General features: G+C 37.8%; 1 protein-coding gene across 4 annotated transcripts in view; it reads right to left on the bottom strand.

Annotated features, from left to right (window-relative positions):
- Positions 1–3,380: 3,380 nt before the first annotated feature.
- Positions 3,381–19,295, bottom strand: part of SMC5 (structural maintenance of chromosomes 5) — a 106,352-nt gene continuing 90,437 nt past the window's right edge. For 2 of the 4 annotated variants that reach the window (XM_081237986.1, XM_081237988.1), the window contains exons 18-25: positions 12,869–12,994; positions 10,375–10,419; positions 9,834–9,929; positions 9,234–9,338; positions 8,900–9,019; positions 7,383–7,562; positions 7,208–7,303; positions 3,381–6,046 (exon numbers count right to left, since the gene is read on the bottom strand). In XM_081237986.1, the coding sequence (XP_081094112.1) occupies positions 5,903–6,046; positions 7,208–7,303; positions 7,383–7,562; positions 8,900–9,019; positions 9,234–9,338; positions 9,834–9,929; positions 10,375–10,419; positions 12,869–12,994 (912 nt within the window). In that variant the 3' untranslated portion in view covers positions 3,381–5,902. The remainder of the gene's footprint in view (positions 6,047–7,207; positions 7,304–7,382; positions 7,563–8,899; positions 9,020–9,233; positions 9,339–9,833; positions 9,930–10,374; positions 10,420–12,868; positions 12,995–19,295) is intronic. The other 2 variants (XM_081237987.1, XM_081237989.1) reach the window with 2 other exon arrangements.

Below are 19,295 nucleotides of genomic sequence, written 5' to 3'. Positions count from 1 at the left end.
TCTCCTTATCTTTAACCTTTGACATTTTAAGAAAATGTGTCTTGGTGTGGATCTCTTTGGGTTCCTCTTATTTGGAACTCTCTAGCCTTTTTGTATCTGATTGCTGTTTTCTTCCTCAATTTAGGGAACTTTTCAGCTATTGTTTCTTCAAATAATTTTTCTGCCCCTTTCTCTCTTCTCCTTCTGGGAGCCCTATAACGTGAATGTTACCCATTTGGTGGTTCCCTAAGTCCTTAAACTATCTTCTCTTTTTCATTTTTTTCCCCTCGTGCTGGTCTGATAGGGAGAATTCCACTGCCTTGTCTTCGGGTTAGCTGATTATTTCTTCTACTTTATTTAGTCTCTTGCTGAACCCTCTAGTGTACTTTTCAGTTGTTATATTCTTCAGCTCTGTGACTTCTATTTGATACCTTCTTATGTTTTCCAACTCTTTGTTGAAGTTCTGTGTTTATTTATTCTACTCCCATTTGTTGAGCATCTTCATAGTCATTACTTTCAACCCTTTATCACATAAATTACTTATCTCCATTTTATTAAGCCTTTTTTCCCCCTGAGCTTTTATCTTGTAATTTTGTTTGGAACATATTCCTCTGTTCCTTCGTTTTCTTGACTCCCTGTGTGCAGTAGATAAAACCACCACTTCTCTCAGTCCTAAAGGAATGGCCTTGTGTAGCAGATGAAAGTTGTTCAACCCTGCCTTAGCCTTTGGTTTCCTCTCAAACCTTTGTGATTGTCCAAGCACGTATTATATTGTTAATAGCTCCTAGTAGTTGAGGGTGTGCCAAGACCTGTCCATGTCCCAGGGGGAGGTTCTCACTACCTAGATTCAGGCTGATAGGAAGCCAGATCCTCAGGCAGCAGCTTTTAATACTATGGAAATGTATGTAGTCCTGTGGGACTCCAAGTGGAAACCCTGTTGGCTGCCAGAGCCAGGAAATCTGGAGGTATCCCTGCGTGGCAAAAAGCTGTGGCTCCAGACAAGTGTATAAGCTCTTTTTTGGGAGATACCAGCAAGCTGGAGCAAGGCAGAGGGAGAGCACCAGGAAGGCATCCATAGCCTATATCCCTTGAGAACTTTGTGTAGGCTACTCGATGTGTGCCAAGTTTGAAGCCTGCTTCTCAGGCCAAAGCTCCAGGACAAGAGGCCTACTTCACAGAAAGACTGGGGTGAGGGTATATTTCAGTCTGCTCTGTGTGCAGTGTTCTGCCAAGAACCGTCTCTGTGATAGCCACAGTCCTGTGGGGCCCAGGAATGCAAGCCCCCCTGGCCATCACAGCCAGCCAATCAAGGGCTGTCTCTTGGGCAGAAGCTGCAAAAAGTGAGGACCGGATATAAAAACCAGGGTACCAGACATGTGTAAAGCTCCCCTCTGGGAGACACTGGCACTCTGGAGCATGGCAATGGGAGAACTTGAAGATAGTACCCCCTCTCCCAGACCCTCAGGCTGCAGCCATTTTTAATAGGCCTTCTGCACAGACTGAGCTCCTGGATCTGTTGCTTCTTGTCATTCTCTGGGGATGGTAGCTATTTAAGAACTCTTTCTCCATTGATTATTGTCCTGTGGGACCCACTGGCATAGGCCCCATGGTTACCAGAGTCATGCAGTAGAGGTGCTCACTGGCAGCAGCCACAAAAATTGGGGCACCAGACTTTTCTGGTGACACTGATTCTTATAGTCCCATGGGACCAGGAACACAAGCTACCCTGGCCTCCAGAGCTAGGAGATCAAGAGGTGTTCTCCAGGCAGTGGCCAGCAAAATAAGGGCATCAGTTGCATGTGAAAGCTGTCACCCGAGAGACACTTGTGCTCTGGAGCATGGCAAAGGCAGAGCATGAAAATAGCATTTGCCAGTCTCTGTCCCCAGAATGTCCTAGCCAGCTCCTGGATGTGCATGTCAAAGTAGATGCCTGCCCTCAGGAAGGCTGATGCTTCAGTTCAAGCAGGTGAGCCTTCTTCACTTTATGTCTGGTTGTGATATGTTGCTTCTAAGCTGGGCCTTGGGGTTGGTGAGTCTGAGCACACCAGCCTTTTAAGAGCCATTTTTCAGATCACTAGTTTGGGTCTTGGGACATAAGCCCCAATGGTTATCAAAATTAGATTGTGGCTTGTCTTTTAGGTGTAGGTCTTAAAAGTTGGGGTGCCTGATATGGGGTTCAAGCCCTTCACTCCTCATCAAGAAGCTCCAGGTTTTGAGTTCTCTTCCAATTTGGGGCCCGCCAGGGGTGGGGCTTATGGTGAGTCTGTGTTCCAGCCTCTCCTACCCTCTTCGATGTGATTTTCTTGCTTGTCTGATGTGTAGTCATCACTCAGCCAGCCTTTAGGTTTTTTTTAAGAGGAATTTTCCATATGTAGCTGTAGACTCAGTGTGTCTGTGGGAAATGTGGGAAAAGGTGAGTTCAAGATCTTCAAGATGGGGTTTGCCATCTTGAACCGGAATCTCTACCCTAAACTTAAGTTTCTTGACAGTGGAATCATGCAGGCTCTATTTTTTATTCAAAATACACAGCATAGTGCTTTCCCAGTGGTACACGTAAATAAGGATTGACTACATGAATAATGGAATAAATATGCTCAAATATCTGTCAGTGTTGGGAGAAAGGGCATTCATTCATGCTACAGTTACTGAGTGCTTACTATGTACTGATAAGCATTTTTCTATGTCCTGGGGAGGTAGCAATCAACACAAAAAAGTGTCTTCAGAGAACTCATATTCTAGTGAAGAAGACAGACAAGGAACAAAATACATAATGATAACTAGTGATAAATGCTATGAAGAGAAACCAGGGTAAGAGCACAGCTGAGCGGCTTAGGGATGCTATTTTAGATCAGGGTAGAGTGGGGAGATATGCAGAAATCTTGAAGGCTGTGACAACTGGATATTTATGAGTGTGATGGAAAACCTACCAAGTCTTTTCTCTGAAAACACTGTCAATAGGCCATAGGGTAATCAGTTATCTCCTTGGGTCTGTGGCAGAGGCTCCTGCTTGTCCCCAGTATTCACCCTCCCCCTCTTGAGTAACAGAGTGGCTGAAGTTTAACTAGGTACATAGACACATAAGTAAAGATGACATATTCAAGGCTCTCTTGCAGGCCATCTAAGGTTTCAACCTAAAAATATTTATACTTGCCTTCTAACTGGTTTCTTTGGGTGGCTTAAACCTTTTTTTCTTTTATTTCTTGATTCATTTAGACTAATTTCCTTGCAGGCAGACAAGGGACTACATTTTCTATCCTTTTGAATATGGACAGCCAAACACTGTTCTGTAAATGGTAGGCATTCAATAGACTTTTCAGCAAATCTGAAAACCAAGATGACTCTTATGAAGGTTCAAAGTATATAAAAACAGTTCTCATTTAAAATGACATACACCAAAAGAATATGAAAATATGCATTTATTACCAACAAAGTAGCATTTCCCACAAAGAGTTTTTTTCCAATTACACACACACACACACACACACACACACACACAAAATAGCAGGACAAAATTACACTTTTTTTTTTCACTGCACTGCACAGCTTGCAGGATCTTACTTCCCCGACCAGGGATTGAACCCGGGCCCTCGGCAGTGAAAGCGTGGAGTCCTAATCACTGGACCACCAGGGAATTCCCTCAAATTACATTTTTTTTTACACACTAAGATTCATACTCCAAAGAAAATAAGCACATGTCCAAAAAACAATTAGAAAGCAGCAAGAAATCTTTCCTTTTACTTAACGCTAAAAACCTTTTAATTTCTCTCCTTAGGCAAAATCAATGAAGATTTGTCATTAAAAATACGTGCTTGCACCTTAGGGTTTTAAATATTTTTTATTCATCAAATCAGACTGTTATTTGAAGTTTTTACAATTTGTATGTAATTAAAATCAACTTTTACAGAAAATATGTGAAGCTTCAAGTGGCTGAGACTAATGTGCTAGACTTACTGTTCTTCACAGCTCAGCATTCAATGTAAAACCAAGTATTTGTCCACTAGAAAGAGAAATGCTTATAAACAAGGTATGGAATAATTATTGGCATATGTAAACTGAAAGGTAGTTGACCATTTTATTTTCAAACACACCTAATCTTTAAACTTCTTTTTCACATTGATAATCATTTTGCAGAAATAAGATGACTGGCACTAACTCAGACAATAAACAAACTACACCAAGCACATATTAGTAAAGATACTTTGGTGGAAAACAAAGTATTAAACAACAAAAACATTTGGTAACATCCATTTACTAATATGTTACCAAGGTTTTCAAGGTTTACATGAGTTGTTTGCACTAGTAAAAATGTTATTTTAAAATATTTTCATAGTATATGCATTAGACTTAGTTTAAGAGGGGAAGGCTCTTTTAAAATTTTTATGAAGAAAAAAATAGCTTTTTAAAGAGAAAATGTCCAGGTAAGAGGTTTATTTTTTGACCTAACAAGAATATAAATTTCAGTGGCTATTTAAGAACATACAAAACCCAAATTGACTGCAATTCTTCAATTTAGTCAAGCTGCCAAGTCAAAAAAATAATTCTGTTATTACCGGCACAGATCCAGTCCATTGTTCAAAGATATGTCCTTGATCTAGTCCGTTATTTTACAATATTTAAAAGAACAGAATTTGTTTTGGCACTGTTAATTAGTATAACGCAAAGATAAACAAATGATTTTCTCATCTAATTCTTTCACACTGAAAGAACAGTTTAAACTAGATTTTCTAAGATAATGGGGTAGGATCAACACTAAGTTTTAGGACCTATATCAGCTTAGATTCTAAAAACATTACGGTTTTAAACAAATCAATGCTTTTCCTCACTCTTTACATAACACTGAGAAATTTCAAATATAAATTGTAGAAACCAGTATATGAAATCTTAAGAAAAATCTTACTAAAAATAATTATGAAAATGCTTTAGAAATTTAAGATGTAAAATACAATTGACTTTAAATTAAAAAAAGGAAAAAACCACCAAAACCCAAAAAACCTTACCCACATTTTACAGGGTTATTCTTTAAAAACCCTCGGCACTGGATTTTATTCTCTGTCAATCTGTTGGTTGCATTTTTTGCATCATCTAGTGGCCACCCTGAGGCATTTCAAAGAAGCCCTGCTACCATTTTTGAACCCCAATACTTTTCCCTCCTTTGAGATACCAATATAGTTATAGTATCAAGTTTCTCCGGACGCGCAGGCTCAGCCGCCATGGCTCACGGGCCTAGCCGCTCCGCAGCATGTGGGATCTTCCCGGACCGGGGCACGAACCCGTGTCCCCTGCATCGGCAGGCGGACTCTCAACCACTGGGCCACCAGGGAAGCCCTCATAAAACTTTTTTTAAAGGCTCATAAAATTCCATTTCCTAGTGGAGATAAGGTATCTTTTTAATAGGAAGAAATGAATAGATTTGCCATAAATTATTACTATACATTAGACATTTCCATATCAGATTTTAAAAATTAAATATAACACTGGGAGAAACTGTGACTTAAGCTGTAGAGTCATCTTTAGACTCTAAAAGTAGTTAAAATTACTTTGCAAGTAAAGCTCAGGGTTACCATGTCAACTAAACTTCTTGTAATTGATAAGCCCTTCCACTGTACCTTTGAGTAGCAAATACTTTTAAAAATGGGGACCCAATGACTTATGGTCAGAGGGCTAAGAACTCAAGAAGACAATGGGGACCCCAATGACTTATGGTCAGAGTGCTAAAGACTCAAGAAGACTTAATTTTTACTACCAGATGATGATCCACAAAAAGAAGTTATTATGGTCTCTTTTCATCGACCCATTTGTATCTAATAGCGGGTTTCCAAAAATAACTGATCTTTTAGTCTTAATGAATCTAACTTTTATGCAGTTGAGCCACACTTATATACAGGATTTAACAGAAAAGTCCCAAAGTTCTTGCCCTTTACTTTTATTGAGAAGGCTGAGTGAATGTAATACGGCGCCGCCTCCTTTGGAAAGCCTTTAAATTCCATCTGTTTGGTTCTAGCATATGAGGACCATTGTAGACAAATAACACCGTCATCTTTTCATTATAAGGAAGATTTTGCAGGAGCTGTAAGTGTTAAAACAAACTGTCATATAATGCTTTCCGTTAAGAAGCACAACTTTCCAACCTTACATGTGTATAGTCAAATATATTTTATTTGTAATTTGAATGAAACTCTTAAGTTCTCAATTCAATATACACCCTGCCCGACTGTGATCCTCATTTGAATTAGCGCATCTGAAGCGTGGCCTAAGGAATCATCAACATGCCTTGGGAGCCCTCTATATTCATAGGCCAAATGGGATCATACAACTTCTTAGGTTGACCCTGGAAAAGTGTGTCCTCCAGAATTTTCCTAGGATACTTTCACTCTTTTATCCACAAAACACTTCTCAAGCAACTTCTATGGTGAGGCACTGTGATAGACTGGTAGCCTGAAAAGTGTATATATAACAGGGAGGTTTGGTTTATAGGCCAACATGTTTGGTAAACAATAGGGAATTAACAGATCTAGCTACTCCACAGGGTATCTGCTGGAAAAAGAAGACAGATTATACTATTCAATAAAAAATTAAATTTAAGACAGGATTTCCAATGAAATTCTTCATTGAACACTTTAGTTTAAAAAAATCTGATTACATTAATAAATACATCTTTGATTACTGTACATCAGTTTTATAATTGACCCACAAAAGAAAATTTCCCACTGTAATGGTCCTACCTTATGGAAAATTCTCTGTGAAGATAATTCTTTTTTTTTTTTTTTTTTCCCAAAGTTAATATATGAAGATCATGGGGTACTTAGGACTGCCTCTGGGCCAAGTCAGTGGCAGTGGTGAATTAAAAAAGGGCAGAGCACACCACCAAAACAGACCTTTCTGGAGAAATGAGAAGGACCAGCGTTCTAGGGTTTATATTCTCCTGTCATTTTTTAGTGCTAGAAGAGAAACTTCTTTAGAGGAAGAATAAGTGCCAAAAGCATGGAGGAAATCTCAGTTCTAGAACATAATACTATGCCTCCTACGTTTCTTCCTCTGATAACAAGGTTTCTGATTAAGTATGTCACTGGAACTTGTCCCCTTTAATAATATAAATATTACTATAATCTTTTTAGTTCTATTTTGGGAGTGTTCCTGCTCATATTTACATACTGGGCCAAAATATGCTACATGTTTTAGCCACGAGGGACTTCTGAGTATGAGTATTTTTAGGTTACTTATTACCTACCTTTGGTGTAATAAAGAAATACTGAGATGTGTTTTCTTTACAAGCAGTATTTACAACCATTTCAAACACTCTCCGTTCATTGATTGGGTCCATTCCCTAAACAATGACAATAATAATGATTAGATTTAAATCTATTACAAGATACAGTGAAACCCAATAAAAGAATAAGCTATACCTGATTGATTTCATCAACTACTCTGAATGGACATCTATTAAGCTCCTGAAGTGCCATCAAGTATAACATAGTAGAAACACTTCTTTCACCTCCACTTTGATGATGAGGAGTTAATTCATGTAGTTGAGTGCTACTGCGAAATTTGACTCTAATTCGAATTCCATATTTATCATAGTCTTCCTATAAAACATTTAAAAAGTTGATGAAAGGTGAGAGTTTTCTCTGGTAATTTCATACAATTTTTTGAAAATAGACTGAATCAATTATAAGAGTAAAGAACTTAAAACCTCATGATATTAGTTTTATCTAAATAGATCCTTGGAGACCTCTAGAGCTTGCAGGGAGTAAGTGGTTCTAATATTTTACTGTTTTAGTTTATTTATAAAATACAGTTTTAAACCATTCTGCTTTATAGAATGGTTCTGAGAATTAAACAAGATAAGCCTAGAAGTGCTTGGCACAGTGTCTGGTACATAGAAAGTATATTATAAATTATATTTGTTATAACACATCCCTTCCTTCTAACAAGCCCACACTATGTAGATGACAATTCTCATGGCAGGTCTAATATCTTACTAAAACTTAAAGTGAAATGATGTTTGCTATCCTTATGTCTCACACTAAGCAGATAAAGGAGTCATGGGGCAAAGTTCCTAAGGGGAAATAAAGGTGCTACCTTGCTTTATAAGGGAAAAATTTCAACATTTACAAAATTCGAACCCTAAAATAAGCTTAATGTACCTACCATCAACTAGTCTCAACTATGATCAATACATGACCAATCTTGTTTCATCTATAACTCCACCCACTCCTCTTTCCCAATTATTTTGAAGCACATCCCAGTTCATCTCTTTACACATTTTTTGATGTGGACCATTTTTGAAGTCTTTATTGAGTCTGTTACAATATTGCTTCTATTCTATGTTTTGGCTTTTTGGCTGAGAGGCATGTGGGATCTTAGCTCCCCGACCAGGGATTGAACCCACACCCCCTATACTGTAAGGCGAAGTCTTAACCACTGGACTGCCAGGGAAGTCCCTCTTTACACATTTCTTAATGGAAATCTTATTTTACCCACAACTGCAATGCATGAATGTAGCTCAAGAAATTAGTACCAAATTTCTAAATATTTTCTTGTGAACTCAAATTTTTGATCAAAAGGAAACCACTGATACTATACTATATTTCAGTTATGTTTACCAATTTGTTTATGACTCTTCAAACTTGAGTAGTAGATTCAAAAAGCAATGCATTTGCTTACCACACCTGAATAACCATTACTTAGACTGGATATGAAAAGACTTTGTAAGGTATTAGTCACTAATCTCAAATGTCACCAAAAAAAAAAAAAAAGTGAGCCTGATGGAATCCCATATATGGTCTTTTCCTTCCTTTGGACAATTTTTTTGTAAGCAAAATTTTCACAGATATAACTTTAGAGTAAATAAACAATTTACATGTACCTTTAGCATATAACTAAAATTACTTGCCAGGAAACATTTCAAATGCAATTTTACCTCATTTTCTGTATGGAGATCAATTTCACCAGCACACTGCATGGAACTAAAAAAATTGCTAAATTTTTCATTAATTTTTTCTACCAGCTCTTTTAAAGGATTCAGCCACCTTTCCTTTACCTGCAAGTAAAGGCAATATAAAAACACAATTTAAAAAGAAGTGTCATTGCGTTGATACAAAACTTTATATAAAACAAATTTAATATCAATATCAATCTGATCATGAGAACATACGCTTCTAAGAAAAAATGCAATGTATCATTTCATTTTGCATTATCCTACATTCCCATATCATTAATGGTAAGCACATGAGAAAAAACGGTTGAATAATTACCTGTGAAATGTTTTCCCTATATTTATCCAGTTCAACTTTCTTTATCTTTAGTTCCTCAGTTAATTGCTCTATTTCTTCTTCTCTTTTCGTGTACTCCTCAACAACCTGGCAGAAAAAAAATCTTTAAGATTAATCTACCAAAGGATAAAATTATAGAAAATTTTGCATCAATTAAAACATTAACTGAAAATGCCACTTTTGTTGCATTGTTTGTATGCAGTTAATTTATGTTCTTGTAACATACTGAAAATGCCATCTTTTATCCTTGAAAAAATAGACATTGCAGTATTTCAGGTTAGCCCAAGTATTCTTTTTATAAAGAAAAGGCACAGAACACTGTGTTCCTTAGGAAGAATCTATTTAAAATTCTAATAGATTCAGAATCTGGCATTTAAAAGCACATTGTTCCTGCTGTCTAGCTTATTATTACCAAGGGCTCCAGTACAGAGTGGGAGGCAAGTACTGGAGGGAAGTGTGTGTGTGTGTGTGTGTGTGTGCGCGCGCGCGCGCGCGCATGTGCATGCGTGCGCATGCGTTTCTGTTTGGGGGAGGGTGTGGTGACGGTGGTGGCTGCAGTGGGCATTAGGGAAAGAGGCATACTGTAGGACTCAGTCCTGTGAAGCAAGAAGCTCTTGATCTTTCTTCAGTTAATAAAGCATCAATTTCATCCAAGGTGTTTGGAAGATCTTGGAAAGCCTGAAAAAGAAAAATATTGTCCATTATTATAGATAGTACAGTGAAAATAGTTCAAATAGTTAAAAGAAAAATATTCTGCTGAGTAAGTTAAGTATCTACTATGCGTTGAACAGCATGCTAGCACACAATAAGGAATCAAAGGAATTATAAACATGGCTTTTTGCTTTCAAAAAGCTTATACTTTAAAAGAAAACAAAATGTATATACTTAATAACACGGGCTAACACCTTAGGCAGTGTATTGATGCTGAGTATTAAAATAAGCAGTACATATCATACGGGTTATGGGATTGAAAGAAAGGAAGTATCAGTTCATGCTACAGGAGCTACAAGAGAGTAAGAGAATTCAGGCCTAGATTCCATCTCTGGGCCTTAAAGCAAATGGCTAGGGAAAAGTAAGGCGGAGGGGAGATAGGAGCTTGGAAAAAAGAATGAGCACTGCATACCATGGGGGGTGAGGAGTTGTGTCCATTTGGAATGGTGGGTACTTGCTGAATTGGTAGAATGGGTCCAGAATATGTGGGGCATTGAAAGAGAGCAAGAAGTTAGAACTTTATTACTGTACTTGTGAAGAACTATAAAAGCATCCTAAGAATCCAATTACTTTGACAGTAGAATTTCACCACAGTACTATCTTCTGAGACCATGCCACAGAGACAAATTAGAAGAGCTACTTTATTGTGGGGCGAGGCAAAGCAGTACATTGTTTTTTCACCACAACCTGCAAAAGTTTATGTGCTACAATGTACAAAATGAATATTGAAACCTTGAAAAAGATCCTAACACACTGCATTAATCTAATATCTTAACCTGTCTTTTTTTCCCTAACCTTTTGGAAAGCAGTTCAACTTCTATAGGCCTTCAGGTATTTGTTAAGTATATTTTGCTGAATCTGACCTGTCCATTGAGATTTGAACTCATGTGCCAAACACTTGGTATCTTCATTTGACTCTTTAATAGACAAATTTAAGATGGTGAAACACAAATCTTCAACTTCCTCACCTTCCCCACCAATTTGAGCAAACTGATTTGTCCTTCAATCTTTTCCATCTCAGTAAATGAACAAATTTAGGGGTTCTCTCTCTTACCCTTCAACTCAAATCCATTAGCAAGTCCTGCTGGTTCTGTCATTAAAAGATACCTCAAGTCTGTCAACTGCTCTGTCTCTAATGCTTCCACCCTAATCCATGCCATGAAAATCTCTTGCCTGGTCCAAAGCAATAATCTTCTAAATGGTCTTTGTGCTTCCATTCTGGTATCCCTACTTTATTTTCCATATAGCAGTTGGAGTGCTCTTTTACAAACTGAAGTTGTCCTACCTCTATAACTCTTCTGTTTAAAATTCTCCAGTGGATTCCATCTCAAAATAGAGCCCAAATTCCTTCTATGGTCTATAAGGCCCTACAGGATCTGGCTTCTGCCCTCCTTTCTGCTTGGATTATAAATTGTAGCCCCACTGAAACAGGCCAAGTATACTTCTACCTCAGGAGCTTTGTGTGAGCTGTTTCCTCTGCCTGGAATGCTTTTCCCTCGAACCTTCACTTCGCTGATTTCTTCTCTTCATTCAAGACTCATCTAAGACAGTATCTTCTCAAAGGAGCCTTCCCTGACACGCTAGCCCCTTACCTTGTTTTCTTCTTCTTCTTAGTACCTCTTGCTATCCCCGACATAATCTGTTTGCTTTTTGATTTGTCTTCCCCACCCTCCAGACTAGAATATAAATTTCAAGAGAGAAGAAAGTATGTGTGTTTTGTTCAGTGCATGTGATATATAGAAGGTAATCAATACATTTTTAATGAACACATGAACTATGTTCTAATCTTGTTTCTTTCAAAAACAGTACCATGTATCAAGGATAGAATCATGCTACTTTCTGAAAGAAAAAATTAGTACAGATATTGTATTAATATTTACTTATTTTATAACACAATGTATTCTGGAGAAGTTTTATTTTTAGAAACAATAGCCCCTCAATTGTCTTACAAATATCTACTAAATTCCTACTACGTATCCAAACAGATCCATTCTCCCTAGTTTCTGGGTCTGATAACATAAAGCACAATCTTTGAGGATATGAAAATTATAATCCAAATAAGTTTTATTTCCAGTTCTATTTATATCTTTAGCAGACATTTCATTATCTACTGAAATAACATTTGAAATTAAAAATTAAAAACCACACAAATACCAGATATTTAAAATTTTATTTCTAATTTTACTTTGACATTATTCTGAGAGAATAAGTATGTAGGCAAGGTATTATTCCTACCTGTCAGATAAAGCTTTGGGTCACAGGGCTACCTAATTAATGGTGGAACTTGGAAGAAAGGGCAGCATCTTCTCATTTTACTAACTGAATGATATGTCAGAATATAAAATATGCATAATGTAAAGAAAGAAAGGCTCTTTTTTTCCTTTCCTTAGCAACAGATGTCAGCCATAAAGATTCAGCTCCCACTCAACCGTAAATAAACACCCTAATTTCCAGGAAAACATTTTCATTTTGCCTTCGTTTGTCTAAATATCACCTCTCTTTACTGTTCCTTATATATCAATTACTGGTACTATGTTTCCATGAAAAGCTATAACCCATCTCCTGACCCTACCTCTTAAAAGGGTGCTTGGGGAAAAAAGCTTTTTACTGGAAGAATGAATGTTATGGCATTAATAATTTTGCAAAATAATACCCATGTTTTAATAACTTAAATATGAAGCAGTAAGACTGGTGTCCAAGTCTGAGTATAGTGAAGAAAATTTGTTGAGCAAAATTACTTTACATACATACTCAGTTTAAAACTGGTGGCAGGGGGGTGGGGGAATCTCATATTTTATGGCACATTGTGTTTTTCATGGCCCAGTACAATGCCTAACACACTTTAAGCTTGAAAATAACTGTCTTAAATATGTTAGCTTGTAGCGTTATATACTTTTTATACTTACTGTCTGATATTCTTGAGAAATGGCCTGCTCTGCACCCAGGTTACATACTTGCCTGGCTCTCTTCATAAGTTCCCTGCATTTCTGCAATAATCTCTGTCTACTTTCATCCAACTCGATGAAATGTTGCTAATACAAGAAAAAGAAATATTTTGAAAATTTGTATGTTACTGTTAAATCAGAGGGCTCTTTTATTAAACCACCACATTATATCAAATATATTATTGAATTCTGATTGTGATAAGCAAATCATCTGAAAACATATCTCAAACCATGACTGATTTTATTGTAAAGGTTAAATTTGTACTTAAACTTCCAAATATATCAGGATGTTAATAATATGGCATTTCTTGAATCTGTAAGAGCTCTGAAATTTAAATTTAACTGCCTTTTTCTGAAAGTTTAATTTAGCTATGTATAATTATACTCTAATAAAATTTGATATATACAGTATGTAGGCTTCATATCCAAATACTCAGCATTCAAATGTAAGCAGAACCTTTAAATAATGTCTGATAGTTTTCCAAGCACCTTTCATGTAGCTAATCATTTATTCATGGACCCATTCGTTCTTCACCAAATAATTACTGAGAACCTATCAAATGTCAGTATTTTATTATGCACTGAGCATAGAAAGGTGAATAAGAAGAAAGATACACAAAGTCATTAATTACCATACAAGAAACAGCTACTATTTACAGAAAGCTTATGTGCTAGGTGCTTCACACACATTCCCTTATTTCTCACAGCACTGTACAGTATTATTATCCCCATTTTGCACATTAAAAAAGAAAGAGGAATTATGCAAAGAGAGTATGTGTATGGTGTGGGCAAGGGATGGAGGAAGGTCAGAGCGGCCACAGAAGCTATGACAAGTGAACGATCTTAAAGGACAAATAAGAAATTACTAAGAGGGAGCAGCAGAAGGCATTCCCAGGACAGGTGATTTAAAACGTACAGGCCACGGAAGCCTCCAGGGCCTGCTTATTTAGGGAACAAGAAATTCAACGTGGCTGGAGAAGAGGTAAGCATGTAAAAGATGAGAGTGGCAAGGTGGGTAAGAGCCAGGTGGCAAAAGTTTCATGTGTAACAAGAAGGGCATCGTGGAGGACATGGAAGCAACCTAAGTGTCCATCGACAGATGAATGGATAAAGATGTGGCACATATATACAATGGAATATTACTCAGCCATAAATAGAAACGAAACTGAGTTACTTGTAGTGAGGTGGATGGACCTAGAGTCTGTCATACAGAGTGAAGTACTAAGTCAGAAAGAGGAAAACAAATACCGTATGTTAACACATATATATAGAATCTAAAAAAAAAAAAAAAGGTCATGAAGAACCTAGGGGCAGGAGAGGAATAAAGACACAGATGTAGAGAATGTATGTGAGGACAGGGGGAGGGGGAAGGGTAAGCTGGGACGACGTGAGAGAGTGGCATGGACATATATACACTACCAAATGTAAAATAGATAGCTAGTGGGAAGCAGCCGCATAGCACAGGGACATCAGCTTGGTGGTTTGTGACCACCTAGAGGGGTGGGATAGGGAGGGTGGGAGGGAGGGAGACGCAAGAGGGAAGAGATATGGGGATATATGTATACGTATAGCTGATCCACTTTGTTATAAAGCAGAAACTAACACACCATTGTAAAGCAATTATACTCCAATGAAGATGTTAAAAAGAAAAAGAAAAAAAAGGGCATCATGGGATGCCTTCTGTGTGCCAACCATGGTTATCACCCCCATCCTATATGGTAATTAATAGAATCCTCATTACCATCTTAAAGAAATGTATTATCTCCTTTTTTATATGTGGTTCAGAGATATTAAGATGGAAGTAGCAAATGATTAGGTTCCTGAAAAAGAAAACAGGTCTTAGCTGGCTCTTTTCATCAAACTTTGGTCTGTACAAAAAGTACCAGCGCAGGGGTGAGATAGAGGGAAGATTTGTTAAACAGTATTGATGTCCCAGCCACAAGCCAAGAGGGAAGATTTGTTAAACAGTATTGACGTCCCAGCCACAAGCCAGATCTATTCAATTAAGATCTCTGGGGCCAAGGCCTGGACATTTGTATTATTAATAATGTTCTGAGGTAATTTTTTTTTTTTTTTCTGTACGTGGGCCTCTCACTGTTGTGGCCTCTCCCATTGTAGAGCACAGGCTCCGGACGTGCAGGCTCAGCGGCCATGGCTCACGGGCCCAGCTGCTCCGCAGCACATGGGATCTTCCCGGACCGGGGCACGAACCCGTGTCCCCTGCATCGGCAGGCAGACTCTCAACCACTGCGCCACCAGGGAAGCCCCTGAGGTAATTTTTATGCACACAAGTTTGACAGCAAAGAAAGTAAACTAAGACAAAAGTTAGTAAAAGTATATATATACTGGACTGATCTGAAAATGCAAGCAAGCCTTTATACTGATCAGTTAGTATAATATAAAGTTTCCTTGAATGGATTCCTTGGCCCCTACACAGCAAGAGAAATAAAAGAAAATTAAAGACTCCCAGTCACCCTTACTCTGCTCTCTAGAGCCTATTATACTCAGGCAAATGCAAAACATGGGACAGCTAGACAGAACTAAACACTCCTCTAAAGTCTTCTCTTCCTGCTTCCTATTCCTCTGGATCTTGCTAAAATGAAGTATTAGAACATTATGGGAAAGAAATATTCCCAAGCTGAATATCTGGGGCTCTGGGCTTAGGACAAAAGCTCATTCAATAGTTTCCTTCTGTCTGGTGGCATATGTCTAATAAAATCTTCATCAGAGGGCTTCCCTCGTGGTGCAGTGGTTAAGAATATGCCTGCCAATGCAGGGGACACGGGTTCGAGCCCTGGTCCGGCAAGATCCTACATTCCGCAGAGCAACTAAGCCCGTGCGCCACATCTACTGAGACTGCGCTCTAGAGCTCGTGAGCCACAACTACTGAAGCCCTTGTGCCTAGAGCCCATGCTTCGCAACAAGAGAAGCCACCGCAATGAGAAGCCCGTGCACCACAACGAAGAGTAGCCCCTGCTTGCCGCAATGAGAGAAAAGCCTGCACGCAGCAATGAAGACCCAATGCAACCAAAAAAAAAAAAAAAAAAAGACAATGTTGTTTCTATACATACATGTTTGTGACACTATTCACATAGCACCTGTTCTTCCCCCACCCCATAATTCTTACTGAGTTTTTCTGTGGGGGTGGGGTGGAGAAAGAGTCCAATTATATAAGATAACACTGTAAATTCAGGCTAGTGAAAAGGGCTTATTTACATTTCTTCATAGAAACTAGCCTTTAACAGTTAAAAGGCCACAGAAACAGTTCATCTGTGTAAAACATAAGGGGAGAAAATGGCAAACTTACAAAATGTCCCCCACCAACATCTCAGAAAAGATTACTCTGTAGGTACATACCCTGAAAGAAATGAATAAGTATTATCTTTTCTCTGAAAGTCTTTTGATAAAGTTCAATTGTTATGAAAGTTGTACAGAAATACCTTGACACTAAACAAGAAAAACCTTCTCTAAGAGGGCCCTCTAGTGGAAAAAATCAGATTGTTCCCAGAATTTCTTACTAAATATATGTTGCACATAAAACTTAACACAGTAAATATTCTACTTATTAAAATAAGAGTGAAACAAAATGAAAGCCATTTTGGTGTGAAAGGAATTAAGCTACGTTCTAGGTAGCATAAACTTTTACTTAAAAACTGGTTGTAGATTAAAACATTTCTTCCTCAATTTTCCTTTCATATAAAGAATCAAACTTCATTCCAATTTAATTGATTTCAAATTCAAATGTTAACCGTAAGTTTTCGTTCATATTGGACTGCATATGTATTTTAGAAATATGAAAAGTATTTAATCTTTTTTTTAAGCAGCTTAGAATTTTAACGTCGAATTTGAAGTTTAGAAAACAGTGGTCTTCACTGACGTTTTAATATACAAGCTTACAAATTCTATTTCAATCAATCTAATAGTAAACAGTGAAGCAGTGACAATAATACTATTTACTTGGGAAAGGATTTTTTCCCGCCAAATACATATATCTCATTTAAATTGGGGGAAAAAAGTCCTCTGAAGTTGTTTTTTGTGGGAGAGTAGTAAGCAGGCAGGCAGAGGAAAGAACATTAGATGAAAGCACAGAATTTCTAAATTTAGTATTAGGATAAATAAATTTAACAACTTCCAATTCTTGTAATATTAATCCTGATGTAAATCTATACTTCTTAAGGAAATTTGGGCTTCATGCTAGGCACACACTAAGCATCATGATGTATATTATTAAATTTACTATCACAAATATCCCTGCAAGTTAGGTACCATAATACCTATGGCTGAAGACAAGAGGCTTGGAGTGGTTAGGAACGCTGCCCAAAGTAAAAAACCAAGTAACATGTACATCCATCTGTCCACTCCATATTTGGATTCAGTCAGCTTATTAACTTGTCATAAAAGTATTCCAGAAGGTAATGACATACCTCTGGAGATGTTTTATGGGTCTGGAACCCTTTTTCCCCTATTTGCCTTCCAATAATTTGAGGAAGTTTCAAACTCAGTGGTGGTTAGTTATCCCTAAGTTCCTTCACGAATACAATCCCTACTGAATTTTTGTGTCAGTCTTCTTTTGTGAACTTGTTTTCATGATCAGGGTAAAAGACAAACCCTGAAGTGGCAGTAATGGTTCCTTAGTACAACCTGCAGTGTGTCCAAAGGAGGAGGGGAGGGAGGGAAGGAAGGAAGGAAATGATTTCTTTTTGTTTCAAATGCAGTAGGACAGGAAGAATAGGTAAGAGCAAATATGGGTAAGTGACAGCAAACATGAGAAGGAAAAAGAGCAAATGAAAGAGAAAATGAACTATCAAACACTCTTTTCTGTATCTTTTACTCATCATTCTTGACTGTTTAAAATGTGTGGTTGGTGACTATGATCAGTCAGTAACAAAACTTATCAAAACATAGTGTAAGAAATAAAAGAACCTTACAAAAGGGTTGGTAAGAAAATTATGAATAAAAAGCATTTAATAACTTTCAGATCAACATGTAACAAAGGGAAACCATGCTGCAAAATACTGTTGAGGAAATACAAAATAAAGCCAGGGGTAGTACCAAGTAAGATTAGTATGGAAAAACCTGACAAGATGTGTGTGTGAGTATGGTAAGAGGCTGAGAACTGAGTGGGTATTATTTCCAGGTAACAAAATCTAGAGTGACACGCAGCTAATCAGATTATTTCTCTAGACAGTATAATGTGGCCATCTGTAAAAAATTAGTGTCTCAAAGACTGAAAACAAAACCTCCTCACAAGAACTTCCCTACTCTCCAGAGTAGTCAGCTCAACTCAAAATATTACTATTTCTGCTACTACTAACAAAATGGATGAGTCACAGTTTGCACCTAATCTTAGTACATCTATGTGAACTAAGGCTGCTGAAGAGTATCTCTAACCATGTCAACAGCGGCTGAAGTCTGGGAGCAGGCTTACTCCAAAGTTAACATGATTTTGTGATACTTCTGTAACACGACACCCATAATTTTCTTAAGTTCTCATTGACACTTAATTCAAAAACAAAACTTCAGGCAGCAGGATCAAATACTGTCTCATGTGACCGGATGGAAAGCTCCATATATCTGCATAAGGGGTCAATTCCTTCATGAAATCTCTTCTATAACACTATACTCAACAACCAGGTTCACAGGCTCAATCAACGAAGAAACTTCGGCATGGGCTCTATCATTATTTACCAAGAGAACACATGGTCTGCAGATGACTTCCCTTATGCTCCCACGAAGTAAACACTGATGAGCTCTCTGTTGGAAACCTGTTCCACATCCAGCACCCACCCTCACACCCCCCACCCAAGTTTCTTTGCCAGATCTCTTCTACATATTCAGAGTGACTACTGCTACACCCGCTGCCTTCTTGTCTTCGTCCACCCCTTTTCTTTGGGTGGGGTAGGGAGAGGGAAGGAACTTTCTCCTCTTCCAACCCTCCGTTTTTTGCTCAAACTGAACTACCAACCCCAGGATATGGAACCTGACCTTCAGCTCCTTTTGGCTAGGTGTGTTTGTGCTGGCGTACTTTAAGATGCTTACCTGCTAGCAAAATTCTTGTTTTTTTCCTATTTCTTCTAGCCATAAGCTTTTTCAAGAAGCCAGAGAGTTTGAAGAAGCTGGCTTCAGAACAATGAAGCTGTTCTTCTACTCTGATTTAATCTTTCCATTCATCTATGCAATCCTATGGCTACCCAGCCTCTAAAGACTCTTTCCACTGAAAGATACTTTTCACTGTTCACTTTTACACAACACGTTTGTTTCTGGTTAAGTGTAAAGTGAATCATGTACAGACCACTGCCAGAAAGGAGTATATTCTAGCAAAGTAGAAGGATAGATAGGAAAGGGTACAAGGAAACTCTGAATATATGAATAGTCTTAAAACCCTGCA

Source organism: Mesoplodon bidens, assembly GCF_964165515.1.
Source record: "Mesoplodon bidens genome assembly, chromosome: 6".
Taxonomy (NCBI): Eukaryota; Metazoa; Chordata; class Mammalia; order Artiodactyla; family Ziphiidae; genus Mesoplodon; species Mesoplodon bidens.
This window is presented reverse-complemented; position numbering and strand designations above follow the sequence as displayed.